Source organism: Acomys minous (genome assembly GCF_964271855.1).
Source record: "Acomys minous genome assembly, chromosome: 1".
In the NCBI taxonomy this organism is placed as follows: Eukaryota; Metazoa; Chordata; class Mammalia; order Rodentia; family Muridae; genus Acomys; species Acomys minous.
Window position 1 is genome coordinate 173,319,688 of NC_140483.1, and position 15,636 is coordinate 173,335,323.

Consider the following 15,636-nt stretch of genomic DNA (forward strand, 5'->3'; position numbering starts at 1 on the left):
TAGGGAATACCACCGTAATAATTATAGGGCTAGTAATAAGTATTTATCAGACCCTACCTTCTAACTTTACCACAACAAGTAGTATCAGGGACCAAGAGATGGTAAAGGCACTTGCTGAGCACACCCAACACCAACCGTGATAAAAGTGGATAGAGAACCAACGCCACAGCCGGGCGTGGTGGCACACGCCTTTAATCCCAGCACTTGGGAGGCAGAGGCAGGCGGATCTATGTAGGTTGAGGCCAGCCTGGTCTACAAAGCCAAGTCTAGGACGGCCAGGGCTGTTACACAGAGAAATCCTATCTCAAAAAAGGAGAGAGAGAGACAAAGCTGTACTCACTACACATGTACTATGGCACATGCATAGATATGCACATACCCATAACTGTGTTAGTACCAAGACAGGAAAAAAAATGAAGAAAAACATAATTTCTGTTGTCTAAGAAAAATGGAACAAGCCAGGCATGGTAGCACATGCCTTTAATCCCTGTATTTAGGATACAGAGGTGGGTGAATCTGTTTGAAGCCAGCCTACTCTACAGAGGGAGTTCCAGGACAGGCAGGGCTACACAGAGAAACCCTGCCTGGAAAAACAAAAGAAAAATGAAACTAAGCAGGCCACTCTATGAAAACATAATACCGCATATAAATTAAACGTTCTGGCCAGGAAGCTAATGGACAGAATTTCTACTGGGGCTGTAAGTACTGTTGTTAGGTATTTATTTCATGAGGTGCTTCTTAATAGCATTCAAAAAAAATCTATTTCAAAAGAACTAAACTAAAAGGCATATGCTTTAAGGTACAAACAAGTAGGCCACTGAGGTGACTCAGGGTTAACCACTGTGATGCTCAAGTGATCCCAGCCTCCAAACCTCATCTCCATCCCCAACCGTGGAAAGGAGAATGGAAAACTAACTTGATAAAGATGTACTTGGCCTATGTCCCCACCCATATCAAACACAATAATAAAATAAAATTCTAGAGGCCTGAATCTAACAAGACAGTAGTTATGGCCTTAAGTCCGGTAATAGTTTAGATAAACTTTACTCTTAATCAAGGTAAGTGAAACAAACAAGTATTTTTGGCTATTAAGTTCTCTTTAGACATTCAATTAGTCACAATTTAGACACAAATGTCAAAGCTCAACATAAAAAGGCCACAACAATCTGGAATGTGTAAGGCTTTTCCTCTATGTATTTTCCAATGATAACATTTATTCTCGTAACACTGAATAAATAATAAATTTCATAAAACGACTTACCTGTTGACTTGAAAATTTCACTTTTGGATTGTTATCTATCTCCCATAATCCTTCATTAAAACCTTTTCGTTTATTTGGTTTGCCATACTTTTCCTTATTTTCTGAGTAAGGAAATATATCCTTTGGTCCTAAAAAAGCACTAGAACAGAAAGGTTAGATGTAAATGCAAAGAAACGTCAATTGAATATATTATTAGGCTACTAGATGATATTATTTAATAAACAGTTTATACAAACTGGTTTTTCTGTTTTTGTTTTGGGTTATTTTTGGTTTTGGGTATTTTAAGACATGGTTTATCTGTGTATCCTTGGCTGTCCTGGACTCACTTTGTAGACCAACCTGACCTTGAACTCAGAGATCCACCTGTCTGGGATTACATGGGCCACCATGCCTTGCTTTGTTTTATTTTTGAGACAAGCTCTCTCTGGGTAAAGCCTAGCTGTCCTAGAACTCACTCTATAGACCAGGCTGGCCATAAATTCAGAGATCTGCTTGCCTCTATCTGCCAAATGCTGGGGTTAAAATTGTAGTCTGCCAAACCCAGCTCATACAAACTACAAAATAGCTCTAAATTCTACTGGTGATCTAATTAGTAAGAACAACTTCACCAGGGTGGAAAAGACTTGACAAAAGTACTCTTTTTTGGTTTATTTTCTTTTATTTTAATATTTTGTTAATTTATTCATATTACATCTCAATTGTTATCCCATCCTTTGTATCCTCCCATTCCTCCCTCCCTCCCGCTTTCCCCTTACTCCCTTCCCCTTTGACTGTGACTGAGGGGGGCCTCCTCCCCCTGTATATGCTATTTGTTTGTTTTCAAGACGGGGTTTCTCTATGTAGCCTAGCTGCACTGGGTCTTGCGCTATAGGCCAGGCTGGCCTCAAACTCAAGAGATCTACCTGCCTTTGCATCCCAAGTGTAGGGATTTAAAGGTGTGCACCACCACTGCCTGGCTGATAAACAGTGTTCCTACTAGAAATGTGCTCCAGGTAGTTTACTTACGAAACAAAATTCCTGCCGGGCGTGGTGGTGCACTTGGAAGGCAGAGGCAGATCACTGTGAGTTTGAGGCCAGCCTGGTCTACAAAGCAAGTTTAGGATAGCCAAGGCTACACACAGAAACCCTGTCTTGGGGGGAAAAAAAAAGCAAAACAAAAAAATTTCCCTGCTGTGGAGGTGCAGAATAGGCATATTTAATTCCAAATAGTTCTTATTTTATAGTATTGGTGATTGATAGGCAAGCTCTCTACCAAGTTACGCTCCCAGACTAGAAATACTTTTATAAATTTACAATGTCACTTACATAGAAGCAGTTAAAATCCAAGTTTTTAATTCTACTTGGTTAATTTTGAACTTAAATTTTGCGGAGGTTTCTAAAATTTCTCTCCATCCTGATTCCCAGCTCATATCTTAATGTAAAAAAAAAAGCTAAGTTACTATGTCCTCCTACCACAGAGACCTTTATAAACCTAGATAATTTATAATTAGCCAAAGGATTTTAAGATTTTTGTTTTATTAATTCTATGTATATGGGGTGGTGTAGGTGTGTACATGAGTACAGTACCCATAGAGGCCAGAAAAGGGTGCCAGGCCCCCTGGAGGTGGCGCTGCATGCAGTTGTGAGACACACAACACGGGTAGTGGGAACTACCTTCTTCATCTACAAAAGCAGGTATGCGCTGTTTTTATTTATTTATTTATATGAGTGTCCTATTTGCATGTATGACAGAAGAGGGCACCAAACCCCATTATAGATGGCTGTGAGCCACCATGTGGTTGCTGGGAATTGAATTCACCACCTCTGGAAGTGCAGCCAGTGTTCTTAACCACTGAGCCATCTCTCCAGCCCCCAGTTATGTGCTCTTAACCAATGATGCCTGTCTCCAAAATGCCCTGCCCCACAAAAAAAAACCCAGTTTTTCTCTTCAAGTTTTTTGAGACATAGTATCTCTAGCCTTAGCTGTCCTGGACTAGCTTTGTAAAGCCTTTAACTCATGGTGATCCACCTGCCTCTGCCTCCCAAGTGCTGGGATTGAGAGTGTCTGCTACCACGCCCAGGAAAACTCACTTTTGGAGACAGGGCCGGGCACTTCCTATGTCTATCAACCTGCCCTAGAAATCACAGATGTGCCTGTCTCTGCCTCCCAAGTGCTAAATTATAGGTGTGTCCCATAAGGCTTGGTCCAAGTTTTTGGGTTTTGTTTTAGGATCTATTTTTCTGTGTGCTTATGTTTAGACTGCATGGTTATAGCTGTACAAGTGAGCCAGATCCTCTGGAACTGGATACAAACACTTGTGAGTATGTGGTTGCTGAGAATTAAACCCAGGTCCTCTACAAGAGCAGCCAGTGTGCTCTTAACTGTTGAGCCATGTCCCCACAACCCCAACATTAATTCACACATGAATTCAACATCACTAGCCAATCACAGAAATATAAATAAAAACTGTAACAAGCATCACTGCAACCCTTAGCACAGCTATAATAAAAACAATAATGTATGGCTGCAATATATAGCTCAGTTGGTATAGTGCTTGTCTAGAATGCAGAAGTCCCAGGTTCAAACCCAGCACCACACACCCCATGGATGGTTATTCTCAGCTATGTAGTTTGAGACCTGACTGACATACATAAAACCTGTCTTTAAAAAAAAGACTTGAATGAAAGAAAGAAATGAAGGAATGAAGGAAAGAAGGAAGAAAAACTGAAATGAAGAATTTAGAATCTTTATATAAAAACATTCTGCAGGCAGTCTGGCCGTTTCTCCATTGATTGATCAGTTGTCATTTGACCCAAGAATTCTGTTTCTGTTTCTAGGTGAAAACATGTCCATACAAAGCATATACAATGGCTGACTATGTAGCTCAGTAAGTGAGCTTGCCTAGGTATACAAAGCCCTAGGGTATATCCCAGCATCAAAAACAAAAACAAACAAACAAAAAAAACTCCAAAACCAAAACCCAAACAAACAAAAAAACCCTCCACCATTATGTTTAAGTGTTCACATCAACATTATTCATGATGGCCATCAGGGGAAACCACAGATATCTCTCAAATGATGAATACATGTTAAATTGATACAATGAAATATTAGTTGGCATAAATAAGAAAGGAAGATTTATTACATGCTATAGTATTAATCTTAAAACATTGTATTAAGGGGTCAGGAGAGATGGCCTAGAGAGATGGCTCAGTGGTTAAGAGCACTGCCTGCTCTTCCAGAGGTCATGAGTTCAATTCCCAGCAACCACATGGTGGCTCACAACCATCTATATTGGAATCCAATGCTCTCTTCTGGCGTATAGGTATATATTCGCAGATGGAGCACTCATACGTAAAATATAATTTAAAAAAGAAAACATTGTGTTAATAAAAGTACCTAGGTTTCCTTTGAAATGATAATCTAAAATCCACTGTGCTAATGTCTCTAGTACTTTCTAGAAATGCAAATGTAAAGACTTTTAAGTGGGTAAAACAAATGAAATGAATTATCTCAATAAGGTATGGTGGCACACACCTGTAACGCTGCACTCACGAGTTGGGAGACAAGAGGATCAGAAACTCAAGGTCATCATTGCCTATATGTCATGATCAAAAGCAGGCTGGGTGCCGGGCAGTGGTGGCGCACAGCTTTAATCCCAGCACTCAGGAGGCAGAGGCAGGTGAGTTCAAAGCCAGCCTGGTCTACAAACTGAGCCTAGGAAAGCCCAAGGCTACACAGAGAAACCCTGTCTGGGGGGATTGGGGGGTGGGAGACAGGCTCGGATACATGAAAACTGACTCAAAATTTTTTCCCAAAGAATACCATATCCTACTGGCCCCCCCCCAAATCCATAATTTTATCAATTATACTATTCTTTGTCGTGTGTGTGTGTGTGTGTGTGTGTGTGTGTGTGTGTGTGTGTGTCTGTGTATGTGGGTGGGTGTGTAAGTAAATAAAAGTCAAAGCCAGGCAGTGGTGGTGCATGCCTTTGATCCCAGCATTTGGGAGACAGAGGCAGGCAGATCTTTGTTCCAGGCCAGCCTGGTCTACAGAATGGCCACAATGGCCAAGGCTACACAGAAAAACCCTGTCTTGAAAAACAAAAGAAAAGGCGCTGAGAGATGGCTCAGTTGTTAAGAGTGCTGCCTACTCTTCCAAAGGTTCTGAGTTCAATTCCCAGCAACCACATGGTGGCTCACATCCACCTACAATGAGATCTGGTGCTCTCTTCTGGCATGCAAGTGTACATGCAGGCAAAATATTGTATACTTAATAAATAAAACTTTTAAAATTGGGGTTAGAAACAAACTCCATTATTTCTTATGGGCTTTTTGTTTGTTTGTTTTGGGGGGGCTTTTTGTTTCATTAGTGTTTTACTTGGTTTTTGTTTTGTTCTAGTTGAGAGAGAAAACAAAGTTGAGTGGGTAGGGAGGCCAGAGGATATGGGAGTTGGGGGAGGGAAAATACATGAAAAAAATTCTAACTTTATAAGATTTTTTTAAAAAGGCATGATGGCGCATGCCTGTAATTCCAGAACTCAGGAAGCAGAGGCAGGCAGGCGGATCTCTGTGAGTTCGAGGCCAGCCTGGTCTACACAAAGTTCCAGGACATCCAAGGCTATTACACAGAGAAACCCTGACTCGGAAAACCATGAATGAATGAGTGAATGAATGAATGACAACTGAGCTAAGTGGTTAGAGTGGTAAACAGGTTAGTTAGTACATGCAGGGTCTTATAACCAGCATTTGTACCTAACTGGTCATTAATATTATTGGTAATATTAGTAGGGAATCTGAAGAGTTTTGGACCAGGAGACATGATGATTGAGATATAAAGATTATATATTCAGAGTACAGCTATGTAAAGACACTAATTGTAGGCATGATCGCGGCAGGCGCTGCAGCTCTAACAGGATGCCCAGGACACTGTGGCATGCAGAGGCTATCCACTATGGAAGCAGGGAACACTAGAGAGTCCAGTGGATCTCAACCTGTGGGTCACGGATTAGATATCACATTTTACATTGCAAAACTCACAACAGTGGCAAAACTACAGTTATAAAGTGATAATGAAATAAATAGCAAAAAGAGCTAGGAGTCACCACCACACAAAGAACTCGGGGTCTCAGCATCAGGAAGGTTGAGAACTACTGACCTAGACTTTTCGATATAGAAACACATCAGAACCACTTACTAAAAATTAGTTTTGACAACAATAGGTCTGAGATACCATGCATGGTCAGTATACACAGGTGATCAAGGTCTGGTATTAAGAACTAATATATAAATGACATAAAAGGATTGAGGAGAATCAGGTGCTTATATATTAGGGAAAGAATATAGTAACCAAAAAAATTCTACTCTAAATGAACACAAAAAAATGTTAATCTAAGGCCAAGAATGGTCATGCATATTAATCCCATGGCTCCTAAGCCAGGTGAGTCTATGAGTTTAAATCCAGCCCCGTTACATACTAAGTTCTAGAGCTATAAATAAATTCAAACTATAATTTAAACTGTTATGAATTAGTACTTTTCCAAGTTACTTTTTCTATACTCTTAATCCTGAGTATTACAATAGACTTTCACCTTTGAAAAACTCAAATTAAAAAATTCAGGTAAGTAATTACCCTCCTAAAATTGGAAGCAGAAAAGCTATCATTATACCTAGTTCATCATATTTGTCTTTAAAAAAAAAAAGTTAGGTTAGGTCCTCTACATGTATATTACAGCTGTGTAGTTTGGTGTTCTTGGTGTTCCTGCAGGACTCCTAACAGTGGGAGCAGAGGCTGTCTTGGACTAGTGCCTGTTTGTGGGACCTCTTTCCTCCTTCTGGGTTACCTCATCCAGCCTTGACGGGATTGTATGTAGTTGGTCTTATTGTAGCTTGTGCCATGTTTGGTTGATATCCCTGGGAGGCCTGCTCTTTCCTGAGGGGAAGCAGGGGGCAATGGAAGGTAGTGGGGAAGAGACTGGGAGAGGGCGGGAGGAGCAAACTGCAGTCAGGATATAATATACAAGAGAAGAAGAGATGGTAGTGGCGCGCACCTTAAGTCCCAGCACTTGAGAGGCAGAGGCAAGCGGATCTGAGTTCAAAACCAGCCTAAACCTATACAGAGAAACCCTGTGTCAAAAAACAAATCAAACCAAATAAACAAACATAAGTCATCAAAACAATAGCAAAGGTAAACGTCTACTGTGGATCAAAATACTATTAATCAATTTTGAAATAAAAAATTATTGCTGGGTATGGTGGTGTATACCTTTAATCCCAACACTTGGTAGGCAGAGGCAAGCAGATCTATGTGAGTTCGGTGCCAGGCAGGAGTACATGAGAAACTCTGTCTTGAAAACCTATTAAAAAAAAAAAACCTAAAAAATTATCATTAACTTAATTTTAAAAGCCTTTTTAATTCACATTAACTCATTTTTGTCATTAACTGCCTTTACTCATATACTACTGGGGAATGAACCTAGAGCCTCATGCACTTTACCAATGAACTGTAATCCTAGCCCAGCATTAACAAGGTTTGTTTAAAAAAAAAAAAAAAAAGATTTATTTATTTATTATGTATACTGTTTTGCCTGCATGAACACATACAGGCCAGAAGAGGGCATCAGATCACATTAGAGATGGTTGGACCCACCATGTGGTTGCTGGTAACTGAACTCAGGACCTTTGGAAGAGCAGCCAGTGCTCTTAACCTCTGAGCCATCTCTCCAGCCCTCGAGGTGCTTCTTAAGAATAAAATAACTTAATTTAGCTGGGCGGTGGTGGCGCACACCTTTTTATCTCAGCACTCGGGAGGCAGAGGAAGGAGAATTGCTGTGAGTTCGAGGCCAGTCTGGTCTACAAAGTCCAGGATAGTTAAGGCTACACAGAGAAACCCTGCCTCGAAAAACAAAACAAAAAACCAAATAACCATTTTATGTGTATTGCTATTTTGCCTATATATGTGTGTGTCTGATGAGGTTATCGGATCCCCTGGAACAGGAGTTACAGACAATTATGAGCTGCCATCTGGGTGCTGGAAATTAAGCCCAGGTCCTCTAAAAAATACCCACTTGTAACTGCTGAGCCATCTCTCAAGTTCCAACAGTAACTATATTGATTTCAAATTGACCAAAGACATTGCATATTTAATCTAACAGCTGCACTTCAAGTATATATAAATCAGGCTAGGGTATTATAGAGCAAAGCCCTGGGTAGGATCCTCAGCACTGAAAAAAATAAACCTAAAATATTCACAATACAAGTTGTATTTTAGCTGGGTGATAGTGGCACACACCTTTAATCCCAACACTCAGGAGGCAGAGGCAGGCCGACCTCTGAGTTGGAGGCCAGCCTGATCCAGGACAGGTAGGACTACACAGCTCTGGCTGTCTTGGAACTCGCTCTGTAGACTAGGCTGACCTCAAACTCAAGAGATCCACCTGCCTCTGTCTCCCAAGTGCTGGGATTAAAGGTGTGCGCCACCACCGCCCAGCCTAAATAAAAAGTTTTATTTTCAAATGCTGAAAAAAAACCTCAGTCTTTCTTCTACATTTAAAATACTGCAGGGTTGGGGTTGTGGCTCAGAGAGAGAGAGAGAGCTCATAGTTAGTGCAGATAAGGTCAAAGGTTGGACCCCCAGTACTACGAAGAAAAGATTTTAATTTAACAAAGTATGGGACATATAAAACTATAGTATATAGCGACATAAAATGTTTTGAAAAATCAGAGTAACACTTTAAGCTGAAAAATCCTAAAAATGTCTGCTCACGAGATTACTCAAAACTTTACACACATGGGAATCACACGGGAAGCTTGCTAAGAATCCCTGGGCCACACATTACAGGTGACTCCCGCGGCCAGGGCAGGCCCAGGCTGGGAGCAATCTTTTCAACGGTACTTCCTATTATACTGACATTACATTAAGTGATACTGCCCCATGCAAATCTCTACTCTAATGCACAGTGCAGTGTCTCCTAAAAACCCCTCTCCTTAGTGAAGTTACTAAAATGTCTTTTGTTACCCTGGAATAAGAAATTCAGTTTGTGAGCCGGGCGTGGTGGTGCACGCCTGTAATCCCAGCACTCGGGAGGCAGAGGCAGGCAGATCGATGTGAGTTCGAGGCCAGCCTGGTCTACAAAGTGAGTCCAGGACAGCCAAGGCTAACACAGAGAGACCTTGTCTCGAAAAAGCAAAATAAATAAATAAATAAAATTTAAAAAAAGAAATTCAGTTTGTGTTCTTTGTTATTTAAAGATGTATTTATTATGTATACAGTGTTCTTTCTGCATGTACAGAGGGCACCAGATCTCATTACAGATGGTTATGAGCCACCACGTGCTTGCTGGGAATTGAAGAGCAGACAGTGCTCTTAACCTCTGATCCATCTTTTCAGCCGTTTGTTTTTGACACAGGGTTTTTCTTTGCAGCCCTGCTTGTCCTGTAACTATGTAGACCAGGCTGGCCTCGAACTCAGAGATCTGCCTGCCTCTAGGAGCATTTCCTAAATGTTGGATTTTCATATACAAAAGATACATGAACCCAACTCAATCTAACTATTGTGAAGAACAATCCAATTCTAGATCCAAAACTGTGTTTTAAAAATTTAATTATGGGTCAGGCAGTGTTGATGCACACCTTTAATCCCAGCATTCCAGAGTCAGAGACAGGCAGACCTTTGAGTTTGGGTCAGCCTGATCTATAGAAAGTTACAGGATAACTAAGGCAGTTACACACAGAAATCTTGTCTAGACAAACAAAGGGGCTGGAGAGATGGCTCAGAGGTTAGGAGAGCCACCTGTTCTTCCTAAGGTCCTGAGTTCAATTCCCAGCAACCATATGGTGGCTCACAACCATCTATATGATCTGATGCCCTCTTCTGGCCTGCAGGTGTACATGGAGGCAGAGCACTGATATGTAATAAATAAATAAATCTAAAAAAAAGAAAAACAAAAACAAACAAAAAAGCAGAGTGCCCAATCAGGGATGGTGGCACATCTCTGTCCCAGCACTTAGGAGGCAGAGGCAGATGGAGCATTGCAAGTTCAATGTCAAACGGGTCTACAGAATGAGTTCTAGGCCAGGGCTACATATAAACAAACAAGCAAAAAAAGTTCCCAGCACAGAACTAAAAATAAATTCTTAAATGTTTAAAGGAAACTTATAGATAACTTTTTAAAAGTTTTCCATTTCAGCCTAGGTATGTTTCTATTCACTGTCATTTTCCCCTTGAATCATGAAATCTTTACTTGCTTTTCGTTTTATACCTAGCCTCTACAAAACTGTTCATTTCAGCTTAAAGCTAACAGGACTTACGTCTCATGGGTTCCAAAAAAGAATATGGGTAGTTTGTTTGTGGGTGGTTTTACAGCTCCATCAGGAACTTCATCTACCTAAAAGAAAGATCAGAAAAGTCATTTTTTTTTTAAATCTTACACACCTCAGCGCACTTGAATGAACTCAGAATAAGACACTCCGACTGAATCTAATACAAAAATCAAACCATTTTACAATCCGTAAGGGCAAAAAAGTTCTAAAGAAGTTTCTTTTTCCACTTATTTATTTTACTTGCATTGGTGTTTTGCCTGCATGTACATCTTGTAAGAGGGTGTAGGGTCCTCTGGAGCTGGAGTTGCAGACAGTTGTGAGATGCCACGTCGGGGTTGGCACCTACAGACGAACAGCCAGTGCTCCTAAGTGCTGAGCCATCTTCTCCAGCCCGGAGGAAAACAATTTTCCCCCAGAATTCATTTGGTGGCAAAATCTGTACTGACACTAGGGCCCTCTTTTATTCATCTAACATTTCTATCCCTATTTCTCTGGAGAAATACTAAGGTTACCACATGCTTGTTTGGTATTCAAAATCATCCCAGCAGCCAATCTTGAAAAACATGTAAACATGATTAGCTTCCTAAAATCCCCAGTCACTTCATTTTAAAACATATCTGACACTGAGCCTTTCATTTAGGGAGTCTGAATGTGTTGTGCAATTCTGCAGGAGGGCGGTACAAACAGTAACAGTAACGAGCGGCTGGAGAAATGGCTCAGTGTTAGGAGACTTGCAACTCTTCCAAAGGATCGGAGTTCAGCTCTCAAGCCCGTTACAGCCCCTTATTAACTGCAGCTCTTAGGGCCATCACCTTCTTCTGGCCCCTCAGACATTCACATACATGTGGCATACAGACGCACAGCATTCAAACATACACATACATGTGGCACACAGACGCACAGCATTCAAACATACACATACATGTGGCATACAGACGCACAGCATTCAAACATACACATACATGTGGCACACAGACGCACAGCATTCAAACATACACATACATGTGGCACACAGACGCACAGCATTCAAACATACACATACATGTGGCATACAGACGCACAGCATTCAAACATACACAGAAATTTTTTTCTTGGTTTTTCAAGACAGGGTTTCTCTTGTAGTCCTGGCTGTCCTGGACTCACTTTGTAGACCCAGCTGGCCCCAAACTCAGAGATCTTCCTGCCTCTGCCTCTGCCTCTGCAGGGATTAAAGGTATGTGCCACACCAGGCCAAAAATAAATGTCAAACAACAACAACAATAATAATAATAATTTAAAAGACAGGAACAAAAGTTTAAGGCATTATTTCCCAATGTTTGAAGAACATCAAGGGGAAGAAAGTACTAGATGTTGCTTATTAACAGTTCTATTTCAATTTTCAGAAAATAAATAATTGGAATAAGAGTTATCACCCTTACAGCTGAGACCTTAAATACTTTAAACTCTCTACAGCAAAGATTAAGAATGTCTAAGACTGAAGAAATAAAATAAATAAACAAACATGTACTTCTTAAAACAAAGAATGTAAAGAACCAAATGCAGCCATTTCTATGAAAAGGAAAATGAGAAGGGAAAAGATAAAAGCAACCAATCCAAATAACTCACTACAAGTAGTACCTGTATTCTACCTTACAGATGGCTTAGTGGTTAAGAGGACTACTTGCTGATCTTCCAGGGAACCAGGGTCAACTTTTTTTTAAAGATTTATTTATTTATTACATATACAGTGTTATGCCTGCACACCAGGACACCAGACCTCATTATAGATGGTTAGGAGTCACCATGTGGTTGCTGGGAATTGGACTCAGGACCTCTGGAAGAGCAGTCAGTGCTCTGAACCGCTGAGCCATCTCTCCAGCCCCAGGGTCAATTTTTGATATTCACATAGCAGCTCCTAGCTGCCTGTAACTTCAGTTTCAGGGACCTAACAATTTTTTCCACAGGCACATGTCATGCAAGAAGTGTGTAGACATGCACACAGGCAAAACACCCATACACCTCAAATTTTTTAAATTGTTACTTTTTTTAAATCCAAAGGCTATTTTCACCTGACCCTCCAGGGGGTACTTTTACATTAAGAGCACTAACCCTTGGTCACCCATAACATATGTAAGGTGTGAGAAGATGAGATTAGATGAGGATAATTAAGATGTTATTTTTAATTAAATATAACACTTGCACTCATGTGCACACGCCCTGCATATGCACATGACTGTAGTTGCTGACCCTCAGCTGGCCTTACAGACAGACCACTGTGGTCCTAAGCTGCCTGAAATGGGTGCTGGGAACTGAAATTAGGTCCACTGGAAGAACAGAAAGTGCTCTTAACCACTGTGCCAGCCCTCAAAAAATAGAAAATTTCTAAAGCATTTATACTTGGCTTTAACTACCCTGTGGCATCAAACTCTAAATATGGATATCAAATAACCCTCATTTTGCAACACCTCAAAATAAGTAAGGATGCTTCTGGGGCACCTTACACCTTCCCAAGTCCAGCAGGCCTTATATAAAGTTGAAATACAGTGTTTTAGAAAGGCATGATTGTGTAACTAAGCAAGGACAAAGACATTCATTCAGCTTAGCTGGACTCGATGGCGAGAGGTCGAGGGAGGTAGATCTCCGTGAGTTCAAGACCAGCCCGGTCTACACACTGAGTCCAAGACAGCCAAGTCTACACTGAGTAACCTGCCTCGAAACAAACAAACAAACAAAAAGACATTCAGCTTTAGGTCACTTCCCAAAAGATGTCTGCAACATGTACATAGGAGTCAAAGCTATAGTTACAGGTTTCCCACATAGGACACAGGTGAGAATACCGAACATACAAACCTTGTGATTAAACATTGCTCAAGTAAGGCTCCATCAAATAAGTATACCTGAGGATGGGGGAGAGCTGAGGAAGGAGCAGAATCAAAGAGTTCATACAAAGTTGCAGGGGGTGTGTGTGTGTGTGTGTGTGTGTGTGTGTGTGTGTGTGTGTGTGTCTCCAAGGCACTAACAGTATTCTGACCTGTTGACTCTTTAACAAAGGGATTTCCCCCATTCCTCTTCCCTACTGAAGAATCTAGAACTATGTAATTTATTATTGTTAAGTAATGCCGTTCAAAGATTAAGTTAGGTATGTGTATGAAAAAATAGATAGCCAGGCAGAGGTTGTGCACGCCTTTAGTCCCAGCACTCCAGAGGCAGAAGCAGGCAGATCTAGGAGTTCGAGGCCAGCCTAGTTTCAGAGTAAGTTCCAGCATAGCCAGAGCTCCACAGAGAATTCTGTCTCAAAAATCAAAGTAAAAAATAAATTGTATGAAAAGAATTACAATTTTACAACATCACAGTCTTATTTTTTAAAGGATTTTGAGTTTATCTAGTCAACATTCTTGACGTCTTATAAAGAATGTTCTAAACCTAGACACCATTATAAACAAAAAACCTAATTTTTTCTGAAAATGGAGCTAGGGTGTTTAACGTCACAACTTGAGTCCTTAGGACTTCTCCAGTTAGGTTAACCCAAGGTCTGGTCTCCTCCCTGTTTTGCCTATGGACAACAAAAAAACAAGAAGCAACTTCGTCAAGGTCATAAGGCAAGGAATGTACATAAAAAGGTCCAAGCACATCACTAACTGCAAATCTTGTGTTAAGATGTGTAAGTCTAGTTTCATCACTTCTGACATGCAAGAGTTTTCTCCTTTGAGTGTTTTGTTGACGCCTTGTATTTTATCCAAAATTCTAAAATTTAAGTAAATGTCAGGGTTTCGCTCCTTTTTAAAAATAAAAATCATACTTGATGATATTGCCCACCTCGGAACATTAACTGCATGTCATTCCCAAATATTTCCCATGAAGAACACCTGTCAGAGACCCAAGGCAGGCCACAGGGAAACCGCGGGGATGCAGGAAAACCTACAATTTTACAATTGCATGGGAGTGTACTTAAAAAAAAAAAAAAAACTAAAATGAAGGGTTCCAAGTAACGGTAAAGAGAAGCGAGGGAGACGAAGGGCAGAAGGCAAACGAAGAAGAAGCGATGGGAAGCCGGCCCCTGGAAAGGGCTGTCGCCCCGCTTACACGCGGCTACAAATCACTTACTCGAGCTGGCCAATGAGGATAACCTTTCATCTTGGCGAAGATGAGGTCTCCAGGTTTGAAATCGCGAGTCATGTCTGAGGGGGCGACGCTGGGAGTCCCAAGACCAGAAGGGGGAGCAGCGCAGCCGCGATCCGGAGATGCGAGCGTGGTGGACGCGAGCTGGGGACTGGCGGGCCCGCGGGCTGGAGGAGGATGCCTCGGGGTGTCCCGACGCGCCTGCGAGGGACAGCAGGGAGGGCGGTTAAAGCGCAAACCCCAGGGAGGGGCCGCGGGGAGGAGGGCAGGGGGGAGGGGAGGCGGCGGAGGGGGAGGGGGAGGCCCCTGCGCGCCTCCTCCAGCGCGCGGCCTCGGGCCCCGAGCAGCGCCCAGGCCTGCGGCCGCCACCACCTGAGGAGGCAGGGATGCTGCCCGCCCTCCCCCGCCACTCCCGCGGCCGCCGGCCTCCCTCCCACCCCATCGCTCCCACGGCTCATCCCACGGGCCGCAGCCCACGAGGGAGGGGCGCGGCGGGGAAGGAGGGAGGCTGCGAGCGCGGCCGCCCCGCTTCCCACCCGCGCCGAGCGGGGGCGGGGCGGCCCTCACCTGCCGGGCAGCGGCGCTGGGGCTGCGGGGCGAGCTGGCCGCCTCTGCCCACGTCCACGCCGGCCACCTGCGCCACCAGCTGCCGCAGTAGGCGTCTCAACGGCTCGGAGCTGCAACCGCCACCGCCACCGCCGCCGCTGCCGCCGTCGTCGCTGCGCCGCTCCCGCGCGGCTCCCGCTCGTCGCCCGCTAGCGCTGGGCCATACCAAGCCCTCGCCCAGGCGGGGGTGGCGCGCCGAGCGCAGATGGCGGTGCGCTGGGAAGCTGAGCGCCTGAAGACCCTCGGGCCCGCAGGTGCCCCTGCTGAGCGCTAATTGCAGCCAGATGCTGCGGCAGGGGAGTCAGGAAAAGGGCCTGATGCGAGGCGCGCCAGGGCTGACCCCATCCTCCCCCCCCCACGGCTGACACAGT

General features: G+C 42.9%; 1 protein-coding gene across 5 annotated transcripts in view; it reads right to left on the reverse strand.

Annotated features, from left to right (window-relative positions):
• Window positions 1–14,849, reverse strand: part of PSIP1 (PC4 and SRSF1 interacting protein 1) — a gene marked incomplete at its 3' end in the record, with an annotated part of 39,871 nt that extends 25,022 nt beyond the window's left edge. For 4 of the 5 annotated variants that reach the window (XM_084777788.1, XM_084777789.1, XM_084777790.1 and 1 more), the window contains exons 1-3: window positions 14,645–14,849; window positions 10,550–10,626; window positions 1,262–1,400 (exon numbers count right to left, since the gene is read on the reverse strand). In XM_084777788.1, coding sequence (XP_084633914.1) covers window positions 1,262–1,400; window positions 10,550–10,626; window positions 14,645–14,716 — 288 coding nt within the window. In that variant the 5' untranslated portion in view covers window positions 14,717–14,849. The remainder of the gene's footprint in view (window positions 1–1,261; window positions 1,401–10,549; window positions 10,627–14,644) is intronic. The other variant, XM_084777792.1, reaches the window with a different exon arrangement.
• Window positions 14,850–15,636: the final 787 nt, after the last annotated feature.